The 20135-nt window shown below is 45.6% G+C and overlaps 1 protein-coding gene across 1 annotated transcript in view; it reads right to left on the bottom strand.

Moving 5' to 3' along the window:
- Window positions 1-20135, bottom strand: part of ABCC11 (ATP binding cassette subfamily C member 11) — a 77522-nt gene that overhangs the window by 31934 nt on the left and 25453 nt on the right. The window contains exons 9-14 of the mRNA XM_027513688.1: window positions 16930-17037; window positions 11582-11842; window positions 7618-7689; window positions 4909-5033; window positions 2980-3052; window positions 801-1004 (exon numbers count right to left, since the gene is read on the bottom strand). Coding sequence (XP_027369489.1) covers window positions 801-1004; window positions 2980-3052; window positions 4909-5033; window positions 7618-7689; window positions 11582-11842; window positions 16930-17037 — 843 coding nt within the window. The remainder of the gene's footprint in view (window positions 1-800; window positions 1005-2979; window positions 3053-4908; window positions 5034-7617; window positions 7690-11581; window positions 11843-16929; window positions 17038-20135) is intronic.

Here is a 20135-nt window from a genome sequence, read left to right as displayed (position 1 = left end):
TGGAAGACCTTAAAAATATAATGTTGAGTAGAAAAGCAAATTACCTAAGGACACAGAAAGTAAAACATCGATTATAAGTTGTTAAATATGCAAAAGGACACTTGCTCTGTCTGGATTGACACATATGTTGTAAAAGTGTGAATACGCACATGGAAACAGTGAACAGTGAGTGAGGAGCGGGAAGGAGGAAAGGGGCTGTGATCCGAGGGCCATCGACATTGGACTGTGATGTGTCATCTGGGCAGTTACATGGGCTTTCATTAGGTTATTTTCTAACCTGTTTTTATGTCTTACATATTTTATACCAAAAATACTAAAGCCCAAATAGGAGAAGGATAAATAATAACAAGGTCTGGTATGAACATATCTAGGGAAAATGACCCATGAGAGGCAGCACCCAGCACAGCCAGTGTGCTTGATGGAAGAATGTGAGACTTGGCGAATTCTTCTCTGAGGGAGTTTTTTGTAACTTCAAAAGCAGGGGCTCGCCCATACAATTTTGAAAATAAAGGAGACCTCAATATTTAGTTTCAAAAAAACCATTTAAAAAATTCTATAAACCAATTATCCTTCAATAAAAAACAATTTTAAAAAATTTAGTTTCCATTTTTACCAACTTATCTTCTCCACATAGAAAGCAGAGGACATCAAGTTCTTTGCAATCCTCTCTGACTTTGGGGTCTGTCTGAGATACGAAGGGGTATCTGCTGGGAGGCTGTTATTGATCATGCTGAGATGGCAGGGGCTTGAGGAGCAACATTATCTGTCAGTCATGGCCAGAGCCCCAGAAGGGTGGTCACCTGCAGCTGATGGGTCACCAAGATGACGGTCTTCCTCCTGAGCACCTTCTTAAAGCACTCCTCAAAGATATGCTTCCCCACATGGGCATCCACGGCCGAGAGTGGGTCATCCAGCAGGTAGAGCTCACGGTCAGAGTAGACGGCCCGGGCCAGGCTGATCCTCTGCTTCTGCCCCCCCGAGAGGTTGAGGCCCCGCTCCCCAATCTGTGGACAGGCAGCCAAAGGCGCCGAGTCTGGAGGGTGACCCAGCCAGCTGTGCTCCCACCAGCCAGGTGGGCAGGTGGACAGACTAACCCCCCTCGGTGCACACTCCTGGACACCTAATGATTTGACACCCCTGGCACTTAAAATATTTTTCACAATCTCGACTTCCCAGTGGTTAACAGTCCACCTGCCAATACAGGGGACGTGAGTTTGATCCCCAGTCCGGAAAGCTTCCATGTGCCACCAGGCAACTAAACCCATGTCCCGCAACTACTGAGCCTGTGTTCTAGAGCCCTCATGCTGCAACTATTGAAGTCTGGGAGCCCTTAGAGCCTGTGTTCAGTGACAAAAGAAGCCACCACAATGAGAAACCCGAGCACTGCAACTAGAGAGCAGCCCCTGCCCGCTGCAACTAGAGAAAGCCTGGGTGCAGCAATGAAGACCCAGCACAGTCAAACAAAAATTAATAATTAATTAAAAAGAAAATAAAAATACTTTTCACAATATGCCTAGTAAAGGATGAAAAAAACTGATGCTCACTTAACTGAAATTTGTAATTCATAGTAACATATCATTTTTTCTAAATTGGTTGGCTTGTCAGAAAGCATATTAAAACTTTTAACAGCTTAGCTCATAAAAATAAATCACTTATCCCAAGAAACAGCACCTTCTTACATCTTACAATGGTTTTAAATTTCTGTTGACTGTAACTGTCAACTGGTGGGATCACTGGCCTGAGTTAGGGGTATTGCCCAAGACCAAGACTGTATTATAGCTGAGGTGGTGGGCAGGTTTGTTATGTCAGGAGTCGAGGGTGCTAACCAGAATCACTGGACAGTGGATTGGAGTTCCCTAGCAGACTAGCACTTCAGGCAGTGCTGGCTGGCCCATCCCTATGTCAGGTCCTGAGGCCGTGACACCCAGGGTCTAAGTTCTATCCCTGCTCGACCCTGAACTCTGGTGACGTTGTAGAAGAGAAGCAGAGTTTAAAGAGCAGTGGGGTGACCGCTTCTCACTACTCTGCCTCCAGTTCGCATGTGACCATAGATAAGGGGCTTGGCCTGGGCGAGGCTCAGTTTCCTTACTCACTCAGCAGACTTCAATGCCTACTGTGTTCCTCTAATGACGGCCTAACACTTACCCTACGCCAAGCACTATTCAAAGCAAGTTATGTATCAACTCACCTAAACCTCTAATCATCCTGATGAGGTCAGAACTATTACTGATGCATTTTACAGAGCAGAGCTGGTTCTTCCTACTGAAGGGGAGACGCTGAGCAAAACAACCAAGCTCTCTACCCTCCAGGGTACACTGCTGATCATTAAAGGAAGGATAATAAAAGAACTGACCTCATAGGTTATCTGAGGCTCACCTAATATATTAGAGTTGCTAGAACAGTACCTTGAATGTAGTGAATGCTCAGCCAACTGAGCTATTATTAGATAATAAAATCAAGGCAACCATACTGCTTTTATCTTACAAAGGTCTTATGTAGAGTAAAGGTGACTACTGACGTGAAAGATGGAGAATTATCAGGAGCACCTAGCAGTCAGAACTGGCATTGCCACAGCAGGGCTATGGCTGCCATCCCCACTGTCAAAGGCAGTGCTCTAGAGAGGGGCAGGGTGGTGGGGAGCAAAGATGGATGACTGGGGTGGGGGGGTGGAGTAGAGGGGTTGGGGGGTGCTTCTCATCCTCACAGGGTCTCTGCTCTTGATTCAGAAGAAGTCTGAGATCAACTCCCATTCTGGTGAGGCAAGGTAGCCCGTTTGTCAGCTCCCAAGGTCAGGTGAGCCACAACTTCCCTTCCTTGGGAGGGAAGGCTCTGAGACTGCAGGACTAGCTCCAGCTGCTTTGGGAAGGAAGAGCTGGGGTCTCTCGTCTTACCTACCCAAGGAGGCAGTCTGAGGACCCCAGAACACCATGACAAAGGCACCATCACAACAGAAGTGGGGTACCCTCACCTCCCGCTCACCTCCGTCATGTCTCCGAAGGGCAGAATTTCCAGATCATGGTTCAGGGAGCAGCAGTGGAGCACCTGGAGATACCTGTGAAGGAGAGGGAGCTAAAGGGCCTGGTGGCCGGCCGCAGGCCCTCCGGCCTTCTCCAGTTTGGAAGGGAAGGTCTTGCATTCCATGCTGAAAAATTTGGCCTTGATCCTGAATTTAATGGTAAATCACAGGAGGCTTTTTTCATTTCCTTCCTTCATTTTTTTTTTAATGTAACACGTGCACTTGGTAATTGTTTGAACAGAACAAAAAGAAGAAAAGGTGAAAAGTGAGCCTCCCTCGCATCATTGACCCTCAGCTGCTTTCCTCTGAATCAGTCACTAATAGAGTTTCCTCTATACGTGTTCAGAAATAATCTAGTGATGTACGGTATGTACAGCAGATATAGGTTTATATTGTTTTAATGGCACTACCATATTCCAGTATAGGGAAGCACCATGCACTGTTTAACCAGTGAGCTAAAGCTGGACATTTGGATTGTTGCTAGTTTTTGGCTATCCTGAATAATTCGATGTGAACATTCTTGTACATGGATCTTGGCATTCATGGGTGGCGCTATATGTATTAACTACATAGCGGTGAATTTTCAGTCAAAAGATAGTGTATTTTTACTTTTGACAAACTGCTCTATGAGTCATGTCAGTCTGAAAGCTGAGCAGTGACAGGATGAGACTGGGCTTTTAGGACAGCTGCCCTGGAGGCAGAGCACAAAGTCGAACAGAGCGGGAGAAGGCTGGAGACAGAGCCAAGAGCGGGGCAGTGGGCACCGTTCTGGCAGAAGGTCACAGACCAGAGCTGGCAGTGGAGGTGGAGAAGGGAAATATTATACCAGTGCTATTTAGGAGGTTGAGTCTTCCAGAGTTGCTGACCAATTACATGTGGAAGGAGGAGGTGGTTCTTGGAGGAGGCAGGGTCGGGCTCCCTGGGTTGCACAGTTCAGTGATGCCATTAAGCCTAATTGGGAATTTGGGAGGAAAAGCAGGTGGGGTGGGGGCTGGGCACGATAGACCTGATGTTGAGGAGCTCACGAACAAACCGACTGGAGACAGCTGGTTTATACACCCACATATCTGTGCCTTTCAGCAAGGTTACAACAGGCAGATTGCAAAATCAGGCAAAGAGTTAAAAGGGGCCAGAGTCCACCAGAATTGGAAGCATAGCTGTAGCAATCAGAGCAGTTTTCCTTGCTCCTCCACTGACCAGACTTTGCTCATGACTTCAGAGCACGTGTCTCAGGCAGGTCCACGCAGGACTCTGGAGGGAGAGGCTGCAAAGGGTAAGGAGGGTGTGGGCGGGGCTGGGAATCTAAACTCCTTCCTCTACTGTTGCACACCACCCACGTGTTTTAGCTTTTGACTTTACCTTCAGGAATTAATTAACACAAAGGAAGTTTCAAAGGAACACTTTCGGAAGGGGAGGGTTATTTTGAGCCAAAGGAGCACAATAGTTAAGTTTGGTGGCACTAGCTGTAAAGGACCTGCTTGCCTTTGCAGGAGGTGTGAGACACGAATTCGGTCCCTCGGTTGAGAAGACCCCCTAAAGGAGGGCATGGCAATCCACTCCAATATTCTAGCCTGGAGAATCCCATGGACAGAGGAGCTACAGTCCATGGGGTTGTACAGAGTATGACACGACTGAAGCGACTTAGCGTGAAGTTTCTGAAAGCAACTGGGTTCAGATTCTGACTCTACCATATCCTAGCAGCTCAACGACTTTGGGCAAATTATTCAGTCTCTTGGGGGCCTCAGCTGATTTGCTAGAAAATGGATCTGATGAGAATCTTTCCTTCCCAGTGAGAAGGAAATACAGTGATGCATGTAAGTGAGCACACAGCAAGTCATTATTAGCAGTGAGAGGCCCCTCTCCAAACCAGCCCCAGAAGCTCAGAAGCTCACCAGGCCTCGTCGTATTGGCTTCCCATGAGGATGTTCTCCCGGACACTCCCCTTGATGATCCAGGCCTGCTGGGGGACATAGGCCAGGCTTCCGTGCACCCCCACTGAACCCTCCAGCAAGTGCATCTGCGGCAGAGTGAGTCCAGCCTCAGGACCGTGGCAGCCACGGAACAGATCCCCCCTGGCTCAGCAGCCACAGTGCCCAGGGCTCCACTGTGCTCCAGGAACCTGGGGGCTCTCCTGTGTAAATGAAATCTTAACAGGATCCTGCCAGGCCCACTGGTGAAGGCCCTGAGAACGTGGGCAGTAGTTGGGGAAAGCCAGACCTGTTCCTACTGTGACTGAAGGCAAGGTTCACACTGAAGTCACCCATACTTTTTTTCTCTTATTTCCCCAGCCCCAATCCCTTGCTGTGAGATGGAAAACTCCAGGCCACCTCTGTCCATCCCTGAGTATCACAGAATTATTACTGATTTGTGGATGTGATAATGTGATCACGGTTAGATGAGGAAATGCCTTGACTTTTTGGACATCGTGGTGAAACATTAGTGGGGAAAGTGTCATAATCTTTGTAATTTAAAATAGGTCTACCAAAAAATAAATAAATAATGCTTCTACAAAGTATATTTCTACATAGATGTGGCAAATATACAAATGCTATCAACTCCTGAATCTCAATGGTGGGTATACGGATCTTTACCGTAGTGTTCTTCCTGCTTTTCTGCAGGGTAAATTTAAAAGCACACATTTAAAAAGAATCAAGGCCACAACCCTCATGCCCATGACCCCAGCAGAGGACCTCATGATCTTATGCTTCTTTCTCTTCTTATACTGTGCTTCCTACTTCTTAACTGAAGACAGGCTTTAATAAGAACTAAACCTTTAAATGACATCTTTTTGTTTTCCTTTATGGGAAGCTAAGTGATTGGTTCATTTGAAGCGACAAGCCCCCAACCACGTAGAAAGGTGGCCCTGAATGGAAGCTGCTGGGAAACGTAGCTGTGATGAGAAGCAAAGCTCTGACATCAGCTGGACTGGTATCCTCCCTGGCTGCATCCCTCACCTGCTGACAGCTGTGGGCAAGTCACCTCTCTCAGCCTCATTTACTCATCTGTAAACTGACCTCAATGTCTGTGCCTTCCTCGTGGAGTTTGTTTTTGGGTTGCGGGCCAAGGGAAAAAATGGGAAGCTCTGAACACAGGGCCTGGCATTCAAATACTATTCAAACTATTTTTATTAAAAAAAAAAAAAGTGGGGACTTCCCTGGTGGCCCAGGGGTTAAGAATCCACCTTGCAATGCAAGGGACGTGGGTTCGATCCCTGGTCAGGGAACCAAGATTCTACATGTGTGGGAGCAACTAAGCCCTCACACCATAACTAGAGAATCCATGAGCCACAGTGAAAGATTCCACATAATGCAACGAAGACACCTCGTGCCGCAACTAAGACACAACACAGCCGAATGTATACGTGAATGAGTGAATGATTTTTTAAAAGTGGAAGTTTTCTTCTCCTTAGTTGTAAGAAGTTGGGGGAAGAAATTGCATCACCTGTGGTGCACACACACACAAAAAAATGAGCCATCAGACTGATGTATTCAGAGAGAATTGCTATTGACAAGGTGAGCGCTTTCCTAGGAGGTGATGAGTTTGTCCATGTGCTTTAAGGAGGAGGAGCTAAGGAAGGAGGGATACCAGATAGTTCTCCCAACCATGTGGGAAGGAGGACAGTGGACAAAGTGGGGAGGGGGTAGGAGAGAGCCCTAGGACGCAGTGAGGCTGAGGCTGTGTGGAAGGGCTGGAGAGATCCCCCGTGAGAAGGGGGCCATAGACACACAGATGGCTGTTAAGATACAGTCCAGGTTTATGGCTGTTTTTTGTTGTTCACTAGGAGAAGGCAATGGCAACCCACTCCAGTGTTCTTGCCTGGAGAATCCCAGGGACAGAGGAGCCTGGTGGGCTGCCGTCTCTGGGGTTGCGAAGAGTCGGACACGACTGAGCGACTTCACTTTCACTTTTCACTTTCATGCATTGGAGAAGGAAATGGCAACCCACTCCAGTGTTCTTGCCTGGAGAATCCCAGGGACAGAGGAGCCTGGTGGGCTGCCGTCTCTGGGGTCGCACAGAGTCGGACATGACTGAAGCGACTAAGCGACTTAGCAGGAGGTGTGCAATATGACCTCAATGTTAGGGGGGAAAGGGTTGGTCTTGTTGGAAACTGGAGAAGGAATGGGCTGAGTGACAGGCCTGCATAGCTGCAGATGAAGCAGACCTCAAGAATGTCCCAAGGCAATGCGATTAGACGGTTCAGATTTCAAGGGCCTGATGCTGTCTCCGTAGGGACACATGTCCCACTCTGAGTTTGTCTTCATGAGATGATTTGTGTTATCATATTAAGCATCGAGATGCCTGTATCACCACCTTGGTAGCCGCTTGATTACAGCAAAGGGCAGGGAAAGCATAGAGAATGAGGATGGATCTCCAGGTGTCCTAAGAAGTGGTTCTCCCATTGGGAGGTGAAATGGAAGCACATTCATAACTCACCTCCCCCATAGCACATGCTCAACTGTTTTGAATTTATAAAAATTCTATTGGTTTGGACCCCTTTCTGGGAAAGAAGTGGTGGCGTGACTTGCTGGGGGACCTGGAACCTGGAGGTTTCTGGCCCTCGGTGGGGGTGGGGGTGCATGCATGGGCCACAATACACTCACCTGCCCCAGGATGGCTGATAGCAGGCTGCTCTTGCCACTCCCTGTGTTGCCACAGACCCCTAGCATGGTACCCTGCAAAGCCAAGGAGAACAGACAGGCGTTGGGACAGGTGACTTGCCCAGGACAGGTCTATTGTCTGTTATGCAAAATGACAAACAGAAAACAGCTACACGCACCCCAAGGCCCCTCAGACAAAGCTCAAGAGGAGCTGAGAGGCCAGTCTGTACAGGTGGGATGCGGCAACCTCAGAGGAAGGAAATTGCATGAGGCTGGCAGAAAGGAATTATGCACAGATGGCCCGTCAGGCACAAAACCCAAATTCCAGATCTACATCTATTCTACTCTATGATCCTGGGCAAGTCACTTAAGACTCTCTATGCCTCGGTTTCCTCATCTGTAAAATGGGGATAATGAAGCCAGTTCAGCATATACTCCTTCATTCATTCATTCATCCATCGAATAGTCATGTGCATTTCTTCTGTGCACCAAGCAACAAAGAAGAACTCTCATTAAGTTTACAACTAGTGGGGAGAGAAAAACCATGAAATAAATAACAAAACAAAGAAAACAGATGGTGGTAAGTGGTATAAATTAAATAAATTTGCTACCATGACAGACAGTTGGAGGTTAAAGCAGTGTTAGATGGGCTGGCCAGGGAAGGCTTCATAAGAGTATGTGTCATTGCAGCGGATACCTGAATGACAAGAAGGAGTGAGAGAGAAGACCTGAAGGTTTCACACCATGGGAACATGAGGAGCAGAGGTCCTGAGATAGGAACAAGGTGACAGACAAAGAGCAGTTAGAGGGCTGGTGTGGAGGGAACGAATGAGAGACGAGGTTGGAGACGTGGGCAGGTGCTCAGGGAAACCTAGACTCTACCCTAAGTGCAGTGGAGAGTCACCGAATGACTTAACCAGAAGAGTGACTTGAATTGGTTTGTTTTAGAAGGCTCCCTCTGTCCACCACGTGGGATGGACTGTAAGAGGGCAAAAGTGGAAGCAGAGAGGCTACTAAGGAGGCTCTTAGACAGGGATCAAGACCATTCCCATGGAAAAGAAATGCAAAAAAGCAAGATGGCTGTCTGGAGAGGCCTTACAAATAGCTGTGAAAAGAAGAGAAGTGAAAAGCAAAGGAGAAAAGGAAAGATACAAACATCTGAATGCAGAGTTCCAAAGAATAGCAAGAAGAGATAAGAAAGCCTTCTTCAGCGATCAATGCAAAGAAATAGAGGAAAACAACAGAATGGGGAAAACTAGGGATCTCTTCAAGAAAATCAGAGATACCAAAGGAATATTTCATGCAAAGATGGGCTCGATAAAAGACAGAAATGGTATGGACCTAACAGAAGCAGAAGATATTAAGAAGAAATGGCAAGAATACACAGAAGAACTGTACAAAAAAGATCTTCACGACCCAGATAATCACGATGGTGTGATCACTGACCTAGAGCCAGACATCCTGGAATGTGAAGTCAAGTGGGCCTTAGAAAGCATCACTACAAACAAAGCTAGTGGAGGCGATGGAATTCCAGTTGAGCTATTCCAAATCCTGAAAGATGATGCTGTGAAAGTGCTGCACTCAATATGCTAGCAAATTTGGCAAACTCAGCAGTGGCCACAAGACTGGAAAAGGTCAGTTTTCCTTCCAATCCCAAAGAAAGGCAATGCCAAAGAATGCTCAAACTACTGCACAATTGCACTCATCTCACATGCTAGTAAAGTAATGCTCAAAATTCTCCAAGCCAGGCTTCAGCAATATGTGAACCGTGAACTTCCAGATGTTCAAGCTGGTTTTAGAAAAGGCAGAGGAACCAGAGATCAAATTGCCAACGTCCGCTGGATCGTGGAAAAAGCAAGAGAGTTCCAGAAAAGCATCTATTTCTGCTTTATTGACTATGCCAAAGCCTTTGACTGTGTGGATCACAATAAACTGTGGAAAATTCTTCAAGAGATGGGAATACCAGACCACCTGACCTGCCTCTTGAGAAACCTGTATGCAGGTCAGGAAGCAACAGTTAGGACTGGACATGGAACAACAGACTGGTTCCAAATAGGAAAAGGAGTTCGTCAAGGCTATATATTGTCACCCTGTTTATTTAACTTATATGCAGAGTACATCATGAGAAACGCTGGACTGGAAGAAACACAAGCTGGAATCAAGATTACCGGGAGAAATATCAATAACCTCAGATATGCAGATGACACCACCCTTATGGCAGCAAGTGAAGAGGAACTAAAAAGCCTCTTAATGAAAGTGAAAGTGGAGAGTGAAAAAGTTGGCTTAAAGCTCCACATTCAGAAAACGAAGATCATGGCATCCAGTCCCATCACTTCATGGGAAATAGATGGGGAAACAGTGGAAACAGCGTCAGACTTTATTTTTCTGGGCTCCAAAATCACTACAGACGGTGACTGCAGCCACGAAATTAAAAGACGCTTACTCTTTGGAAGGAAAGTAATGACCAACCTAGATAGCATATTGAAAAGCAGAGACATTACTTTGCCAACAAAGGATTGTCTAGTCAAGACTATGGTTTTTCCAGTGGTCATGTATGGATGTGAGAGTTGGACTGTGAAGAAGGCTGAGCACCGAAGAATTGATGCTTTTGAACTGTGGTGTTGGAGAAGACTCTTGAGAGTCCCTTGGCCTGCAGGGAGATCCAACCAGTCCATTCTAAAGCAGATCAGCCCTGGGATTTCTTTGGAAGGAATGATGCTGAAGCTGAAACTCCAGTACTTTGGCCACGTCATGCGAAGAGTTGACTCATTGGAAAAGACTCTGATGCTGGGAGGGACTGGGGGCAAGAGGAGAAGGGGTCAACAGAGGATGAGATGGCTGGATGGCATCACTGACTCGATGGACGTGAGTCTGAGTGAACTCCGGGAGTTGGTGATGGACAGGGAGGCCTGGCATGCTGCAATTCATGGGGTCGCAAAGAGTCAGACACGACTGAGCGACTGGTTTGATAGAGGAGCTAGGCATGGCATGCTGGTGGTTGGGGCTAAGGCAGTGGAGGAGGCTGTGGTGAGATGAGGCTGGTCCAGGAGAGATGCTTTTGGAGAGCTGCCAGGCCTCACTGATGGAGACTGGATGGATGGGAGGAAAGGAAAGGCAAGTTTGACTTCTAGGACCTTAACCCCTGGAAAGATGGTGATGCCACCTCCAGAGATGGAGAAGACCTGGGGAATGGATCAGAGAGGGTGAAAACCAAGTTCTTTTTTGGTCTTGTTTGTTTGAAATATCTGGTAGGCATTGAACAGGAGGTAATAAACAGAGAGTTAAGTCTGGAACTCAGAGGAAACTTCAAGGCTAGAGATAATAACACCGTAGAGCTGGATGCCAGAGCCATGGGACTGCAGGTGACCATCAAGGGGGGAAATATAGATATATCACTAATATTAGATATTAATATTTATTATTACTAGATGTCAATATTGATTACTATTAGATAGTTGTATCTATTTTAGATATATCTATCACTAGATATAGATCAATGTCTATATTCTATATCTATATGATTATTAGACAGAGCAGAGGAGCCAACTGTTGCAAATATTAGTCAGAGAAGAAGCCAAATGATGTCAGTTCACAGAATAACCAAACGGAAAGATACAGCACAGTGCTTGGCACACACTAGGAACTCAATAAACATTAGTTTAGCCTTCTCCCTTTATCCTTGGTCCTGCAAAGACCAGCGAACATACAGCTTGCTATTCTAGGTCATGCTATTACAAAACAGTTTAGATGATTAACTGATTTACACTTAAGTATGAAAGAATTCCTATTTGCCCTCCATGGAAATTTTCTCTCTCTTTGTCTTTCTATGGAAATTTTCTATTTTAGAGGGAGATCTTGGAGAGGGCAGTGTTTAGCCAAGGAAGTGGTGGTGCGTGAGGCCAATCTCCCAGTCTTCGGCCCTGAAAGTCTGGCCACCAGCCCGCCTGCACAGACCACACGAGGCTACCTTTGACAGCACCAGGTTTATCTTGCGCAACTCTGGGCCCCGGGTGTCCCCTTGATCCTCGGGCTCAAGGCCGCTCAGAGGTGGCTGAGCTCTAGTCATCCCCTCGGGAGTGTATCTGTTCTTCTCCAGCTCCAAGGCCCCATTGATGATCCCAGGGCAAGTCTTTCTCCATGACAATGTGGCCTCCTCTAAAACCACTGGTTTTCTGGGGTCTTCCAATTCCTTAACATATATGACAGGGCTCTCTTGGAGGAAAAATTTCTGTACAGAAAAAAAAAAAGGAAAGGAAGCGGGGAGGAATTTAGTTCTTTAGTCCAGTAGGAACACATACCCGTTTTACTGGCTTGCCAACTGGTCTGATTTATGAACTTTTAATAAACTGAGAAGTCTGAAGAACCACCATCAATTAGAAGAGGCTAGTTTTTGCTAGTGAAAATTCCACATCAGGGTTTTCCAAATCTCAGACTACTGGGCCGTTCTTTCACATTTGTATCCTTCCTGTACTGAGTTCCTTTCCATCTTAATTTACATTAACTAGTGACATAACCTGGTGGGCTGCAGTCCATGGGGTCACTGAGAGTCAGGCACGACTGAGCGACTTCACTTTCACTTTTCACTTTCATGCATTGGAGAAGGAAATGGCAACCCACTCCAGTGTTCTTGCGTGGAGAATCCCAGGGACGGGGGAGCCTGGTGGGCTGCCGTCTATGGGGTCGCACAGAGTCGGACACGACTGAAGCAGGAGCACAGAGTTGGACACGACTTAGCAGCAGCAGCAGCAGTGACATAACCTACATTAGCCTTGTCTTAAGTGGTAAGAGCTGTTGAAACATAATACTGATGTGTGGTTTTTCTCATTAACTTTCATTTCTAAGTATTAAAAGTAAAAAGGTCTGTCCAGGCACAACTCTGTGCAAAATGCTGTTTGGGTCATATATTTCAAAATGTATTGGCAGGTCACTTTTCTCCACACCTCCATCTCACTGTCTGCAAGGAATAAGAGTTGAACTGCAAGAATTCTAGCACCAAAAAAAGGTGGGTGGGAAGTATGACCTCACTGATCAAATTGCATTTGCATTTCTCCACCAGGACATGCTCAGAAAGACATCTAGAAAGACACTTGCGGACATTTTGGACAATTGATTTTGTCTCTCTATAGTAAATACTGAGCAATCTTTATTCTCTGTATCTTTTTGCCTTGTCTGAACCTTTGCAAAGAGTATATAGCCTTTCACAAAAACACAACAAAAAGCTATTTTCAGAGGAATAAAAGAAATAATGCCACATGTAGCAATATGGATGGACCCAGAGATTATCATACTAAGTGAAGTAAATCCAGAATCTAAAAAAAAAAAAAGATACAAATGAATTTTATCTACAAAACAGAAACAGACTACAGACTTGGAAAACAAATGTATCATCACCAAAGAAGAAAGGTAGAGGCAGGGATAAATTAGGAGTTTGGAATTAACAGATACATACTGTTAACATACATACATACATACATACTCTATTTAAAATAGATAACCAACAAGGACCCATTGTATAGCACAGGGAACTCTACTCAGTATTCTGTAATGACCTATACAGGAAAATAATTTGAAAAAGAATGTGTATATATATGTGTGTGTATGTGTGTGTGTGTGTGTGTGTGTATAGATATATATAAATGTGTATATATATATATATAAAAATCACTTTGCTGTATCCATGAAACCAATACAACATTGTAAATCAACTATATTCTAACATAAAATAAAATTTAGAAAAAGAGAGGTAGTTTGTTTATTTTTTAAAATTGAACCTCAGGTACATTGAAATGAATTAACTATAATATTTGGGTCAAGGCATATAGTTATCAGCAGGAACTGCATGGCCCACTTTATTTCATTTAGCTAGTTGGGCATTTACTTGTTTAGCAATTTTTAAATAATATATTAAATATCTGTGAGTCCACCAGCAGACCCAGGAACCATGACTTTTATCGATCAATGGGGTCCTTCCCCAGCTCATCCTCCTGCTTGGTGGGACAAAGCAACCCCCTCGTTCCAAGCCCTCCCCTTGGGCAACCACTGTCCCCACATTTGTGGTTTTCATTCCCTTGCTTTAAAAAAAAAAAAAAAAAAGAACAAAAACAGCACACTGCCTTAATGTGTCAGCACAGCAAGCACACATCTGGACATGAATTGACACCAACAAACTGGGTTATGGGGTGACCCCCAAATGCTCTAAGCAAATTCTCACTCTGTAGCTTTAGTGATGCCATTCAGTGACTTTTCACTCATTTTTTTTTTAATAACCAGTGCAGAGGAAAAGGTGGTCTGGAGTGCGGCCCACCGCGGGGCCTTGCCCAGAGCCCAGCATGCAGCCTCGGCAGCACCCAGCAGCCAGCTTGCCTCCTACCTGTGACCACCTGCACAGAGGCAGCCTTCCTGAGGGCCTGCAGCTTTCTTCTCCCTGCCCCATCCCCAAGGTGACTCCTTAGTACAGCCCTGAGGGGAACAGAGGAGAAAGAATCTGGCCTCAGAGATCTCTCCTCCCGCTTCCAGCCTGAGGATCTCAAAGACAAATGCCTATGCATCAGACAGAAAATGCAGGTGACTGAAAAGAGGTCTTGAAGTGAAGGGACTTGGAGGGTTAGTACCTGTCCAGCGTAACAGCTGCAGCCCTTTGAGGCCTTGAGGAAGTGCAGTCCAGTGTCTGATATCTTAGCTCTCTTGCTGGTGTTTAGTAGTTAAGTCGTGTCTAATTCTTTGAGACCCCATGGACTGCAGCATGCCAGGCTTCCCTGTCTTTCACTATCTGCTGGAGTTTGCTCAAATTCATGTTCACTGAGTCAGTGATGCCATCCAACCATCTCATCCCAGTTGCTCCCTTCTCCTCCTGCCCTCAGTCTTTCCCAGCATCAGTCTTTTCCAATGAGCTGGCTCTTTACATCTTCGTACTGGAGCTTCAGCTTCAGCATCAGTCCTTCTAATGAATATTCAGGGTTGATTTCCTGTAGGATTCACTGGTTTGATCTCCTTGTAGTCCACGGGATTCTTAAGAGTCTTCTCCAGCACCACAATTTGAAAGCATCAGTTCTTCGGTGCTCAGCCTTCTTTGTGTCCAACTCTCACATTTGTACATGGCTACTGGAAAAACCGTGGCTTTGCCCTGACCCTCCCCTTCCAGCCTCCTCCTCTCTTCCTTCATCCATCCCACTCCCTTCCCTGCCCTGTAGCTGTCTCTCTGGTCAGCATCCCTACCCACCTTTCTGAGCCCAGGCTGTAGCCTCCTCCTCCCCTGCAGGAAGGGGAGGGCAGTAGAACTCCTCCAGTGGGGAGGAGGAGGCAGAAGGGGCCCCAACAGCTGAAGCTGAGAAGTTAGGGAGCTCCTGCGGCTGTTGATAAGTCAAGAACTGGTGTTACTCAGACAAGACAAGTTAATTCCAGCCTCAGGGCTTTTGTACTTGCTGTCCTCTCTGCTTTGTCATTATCACTCAACTCAAACCTCTCCTTGGGAGAGATACGTCCCTGACCACTGTGGCCCCAGCCCTCCCCAGCATGCACTCCAGAATATCACTCTGCTTTATTGGCACCACAGCCCTTCACATGAGCTAATGTTGTCTACTTTGATAGTTAATTCACTTGTACATCACCTGTTTCCAATACCAGATTACGTTATAGAAAAGAACTGACTCCATACTGGATCTGCTTCTTTTACTTTAACCTTTGCTTCCCACTGCTTTTATTCACTAAAAGGATACTGCTCGTACATAATGGCCTGCCTCAGGGAACGCTGCCCTTCTCTGCCTGAATGTTAAACCAGAATGCCTTTGTTCAGTACCGTGTCCACTTGTGGATGGCTACAGGAAGGAAGAAATTAACACATCTCCTCCCTAAGGATGGTCATGCCAGGAGACATTTGTAAAACCAACGGTCTTTTTTACTTCCTCATCTCCCCCCATCTCTGTTCTATAAAAGAACCTGCCTGGCAGCCAGACCCCCATAAGATGGTTATTTTGAGACATTATTCTGACATCTTCTCAGTCTGCCAACTTTCCAAATAAAGTTGTATTCCTTGACTCAACACCTTGTCTCTTGATTAATTGGCCTGTCGTGTGGTGAGCAGAGTGAACCTGGACTTGGTAACAATTATAACCCTCTGAGAGCAGGAACCATACTGGTCATTCTCACTGTGGTGTTCTCCATGCCTGCTGCTGCTGCTAAGTCGCTTCAGTCGTGTCCGACTCTGTGAGACCCCATAGACGGAAGCCCACCAGGCTCCCCCATCCCTGGGATTCTTCAGGCAAGAACACTGGAGTGGGTTGCCATTTCCTTCTCCAATGCAGGAAAGTGAAAAGTCAAAGTGAAGTCGCTCAGTCGTGTCCGACTCTTAGCGACCACATGGACTGCAGCCTACCAGGCTCCTCCGTCCATGGGACTTTCAAGGCAAGAGTACTGGAGTGGGTATTCATTAATTTTTTTTCTTTTAAGCCACATTGTATAACTTGTAGGATCTAAGTTCCCTGCCAGGGATTGAATCAGAGCAACAGCAGTGAAAATGTAGGCTCTTAACCAGTGGACTGCCGGGAAACTTCTTGCTAATTTTTTTTTTTTTTTAATAAGTGTATGAGTGAATGGATGATATAGATTGAGGACTGCACACATTTAAGAGAGATGACTATAAAATGCTTTTAAAAATTGGTTTAGATTAGAGTTTTTCAACTTTGATGCCTATAGGGACAAGACCAGAAATGTAAAGAAGTGAAGTAAACCATTGCTGAGATGATGAATGGAAAGTAAGCCCCAGGCCTGGAGGTGTGCTATGCCATGGTGGAGGCTGCAGGAAACTCCACCTGAATTCCCTGACTAAATGAGGGGTAGCTATCACCTCGGCTAGAGCTGCTGTGGCCACAGAATAATGTGGGTCCAGTATTGCCAGATCTTCTGATTATTCAAGAAAATCCAGAAATCTGAGCCTTTAATATACAATTTCCGGTTTTTTAAATGCCAGCAACAGATACAATTTTTAAAAAACCAAAACCATCACGGTAACTCTACCCACACCTGAACAGGGTCTGCAGGTCAAACCACATCTGGCTGAGATGTGGTTTGGATCCATGTCCTAGAATGTCCTTGGGGCCCAGGAACTAGCCTGACTCATCTGTCTTCCCAGCCCCACACCAGCCTGGGCACAGGAGGCCACTGAGTTAGATGGATTAGCAATCCTACTACTAGTTAGTCCCTCTCCATCTAGGCTGGACCTGCCTGGCCTGGGGTCACACTCAGGAGGAACGCCATGGGGCTGAAGGCACATGAGAACAGGGAGTAAAGGACTGCATGGTCAGACCTCTGGCCACTCACCTTGAACCTGTCCGCGGCAGACTTGGAGTTTGTGAGGCCTTTGACTGCGAAGGGTGTTAAGAACACTGACAGCCGCATGGGACCCAAGGTGGCCAAAGTGGTGAAGGCCTGGATGAGGCAGAGAGGAGGCAGTGAGTGTCTCAACACTGTCCTGCTCCCCCACCCCAAGGAAGACCCCATCCAGGAGCTTCAAGCTGCAAAGCCAGACCTGTAGCTTCCAGCAAGCTTCATGTGGTATTTCGGGAAGACTAGGAAAAGTGGAGAAGAGCACTCATCTTAAAGTCACTGAGTGAAGGCCTGGTCGCGTTTATAGCTTAGCACTGGGTAATTCCTTAACTCAGACAGGTCACTCCCACCACAGTTTCCCCATTGGCAAAATGCCCCAAATCCTGACGGTGGTACAGGAATAGTTGGGAAGCACTGAAAAATTACCCAGAGAGCTACCAGTGACATAGCTTTGAACTATTACTGTTGTTAAAAGAGATTAATCTCTAAAATATACGAACAGCTCATGTAGCTCAATAAAAGAAAAAAAATCAAAAAATAGGCAGAAAATCTAAACAGACATTTCTCCAAAGAACACAGACAGATGACCAAAACAAAAAAACCATGAAAAGATGTTCAACACCATTAATTATTAGAGAAATGCAAATCAAAAACTACAATGAGGTATCATCTGTCACTGGTCACAACGCTGCTACTCCTGCTAAGTCGTGTCAGTCGTGTCCGACTCTGCTCGACCCCATAGACGGAAGCCCACCAGGCTCCCCCGTCCCTAGGATTCTCCAGGCAAGAACACTGGAGTGGGTTGCCATTTCCTTCTCCAATGCATGAAAATGAGAAGTCAAAGTGAAGTCGCTCAGCTGTGTCCGACTCTTCGCCACCCCATGGACCGAAGCCTACCAGGCTCCTCCGTCCATGGGATTTTCCAGGCAAGAGTACTGGAGTGGGGTGCCATCGCTTTCTCCGCTGGTCACAATGGCCATAATCAAAAATCTACAAACAATAAATGCTTGACAGGGTGTGGAGAAGAGGGAACCCTCTTGCAGTGTTGGTTGGAATGAAAATTGATACAGCCACTATGGAGAACAGCATGGAGATTCCTTTTAAAAACTAAGAATAAAACTACCATATGACCCAGCAATCCTACTACTAGGCACATACCCTGAGGAAACCAAAACTGAAAAAGACGTATGTACCCCAATGTTCATTGCAGCTTTATTTATAATAGCTAGGACATGGAAGCAACCTAGATGTCCATCAACAGATGAATGGATAAAGAAGCTGTGGTACATATTTACAATGGAATGTTACTTAGCCATAAAAAAGAACACATTTGAGAGTCAGTCCTAATGAGGTGAATGAACCTAGAACCTAGTACACAGAGTGAAGTAAGTCAGAAATAGAAAAGCAATTTTGTATACTAATGCATGTATATGGAATCTAGAAAGATGGTACCGATGAACCTATTTACACAGCAGCAGTGGAGATACATTGAGAACAGACTTACGGACAGATGCAGAGGGAAGAAGGAGACGGTGGGAGGTATGGAGAGAGTAACATGGAAATATACATTACCAAGTGCAAAATAGATAGCCAATGGGAATTTGTTGTATGGCTCAGGGAACTCAAACTGGGGCTCTGTAACAACCTAGAGGGGTGGGATTGGGAGGGATGTTGGAGGGATGTTCAAGTGAGAAGGGACATGGATAAACCTATGGCTGATTCATGTTGATGTTTGGTAGAAACTAATGTAATACTGTAAAGCAATTATCCTTCAATTAAAAATAAATAAATCAAAAAATCTATAAATAATAATGCTAGAGAGGGTGTAGAGAAAAGCGAATCCTCCTATACTGTTGGTGGAAATGTAAATTAGTACAACCATTATGGAGAACAATATGGAGGTTCCTTAAATATATATATATATTTATACAATTCGTGACATTCGTACAGGAGACAGGGATCAAGACCATCCCCATGGAAAAGAAATGCAAAAAAGCAAAATGGCTGTCTGGGAAGGCCTTACAAATAACTGTGAAAAGAAGAGAAGCAAAAAGCAAAGGAGAAAAGGAAAGGTATAAGCATCTGAATGCAGAGTTCCAAAGAACAGCAAAGAGAGATAAGAAAGCCTTCCTCACCGATCAATGCAAAGAAAAATATAGAGGAAAACAACAGAATAGGAAAGACTGGAGATCTCTTCAAGAAAATTAGAGATACCAAGGGAACATTTCATGCAAAGATGGGCTGAATAAAGGACAGAAATGGTATGGACCTAACAGAAGCAGAAGATATTAAGACAAGGTGGCAAGAATACACAAAAGAACTATACAAAAAAGATCTTCACGACCCAGATAATCACAATGGTGTGATCACTCACCTAGAGCCAGACATCCTGGAATGTGAAGTCAAGTGGGCCTTAGAAAGCATCACTACGAACAAAGCTAATGGAGGTGATGGAATTCCAGTGGAGCTATTTCAAATCCTGAAAGATGATGCTGTGAAAGTGCTGCACTCAATATGCCAGCAAATTTGGAACACTCAGCAGTGACCACAGGACTGGAAAAGGTCAGTTTTCATTCCAATCCCAAAGAAAGGCAATGCCAAAGAATGCTCAAACTACCGCACAATTGCGCTCATGGCAACCCAGTCCAGTGTTCTTTCCTGGAGAATCCCAGGGACAGGGGAGTCTGGTGGGCTGCCGTCTATGGGGTCACACAGAGTCGGACACGACTGAAGTGACTTAGCAGGAGCAGCAGCACACGATAGTAAAGTAACGCTCAAAATTCTCCAAGCCAGGCTTCAGTAATACATGAAGCGTGAACTTACAGATGTTCAAGCTGGTTTTAGAAAAGGCAGAGGAACCAGAGATCAAATTGCCAGCAGCCACTGGATCATGGAAAAAGCAAGAGAGTTCCAGAAAAGCATCTATTTCTGCTTTATTGACTATGCCAAAGCCTTTGACTGTGTGCATCACAATAAACTGTGGAAAATTCTTCAAGAGATGGGAATACCAGACCACCTGACCTGCCTCTTGAGAAACCTGTATGCAGGTCAGGAAGCAACAGTTAGGACTGGACATGGAACAACAGACTGGTTCCAAATAGGAAAAGGAGTTCATCAAGGCTATATATTGTCACCCTGTTTATTTAACTTATATGCAGAGTACATCATGAGAAACGCTGGACTGGAAGAAACACAAGCTG

This window comes from Bos indicus x Bos taurus, chromosome 18 (genome assembly GCF_003369695.1).
Source record: "Bos indicus x Bos taurus breed Angus x Brahman F1 hybrid chromosome 18, Bos_hybrid_MaternalHap_v2.0, whole genome shotgun sequence".
NCBI lineage: Eukaryota > Metazoa > Chordata > Mammalia > Artiodactyla > Bovidae > Bos > Bos indicus x Bos taurus.
Note: the sequence above shows the minus strand (reverse complement) of the source record. Positions and strands in the feature narration are given on the sequence as shown.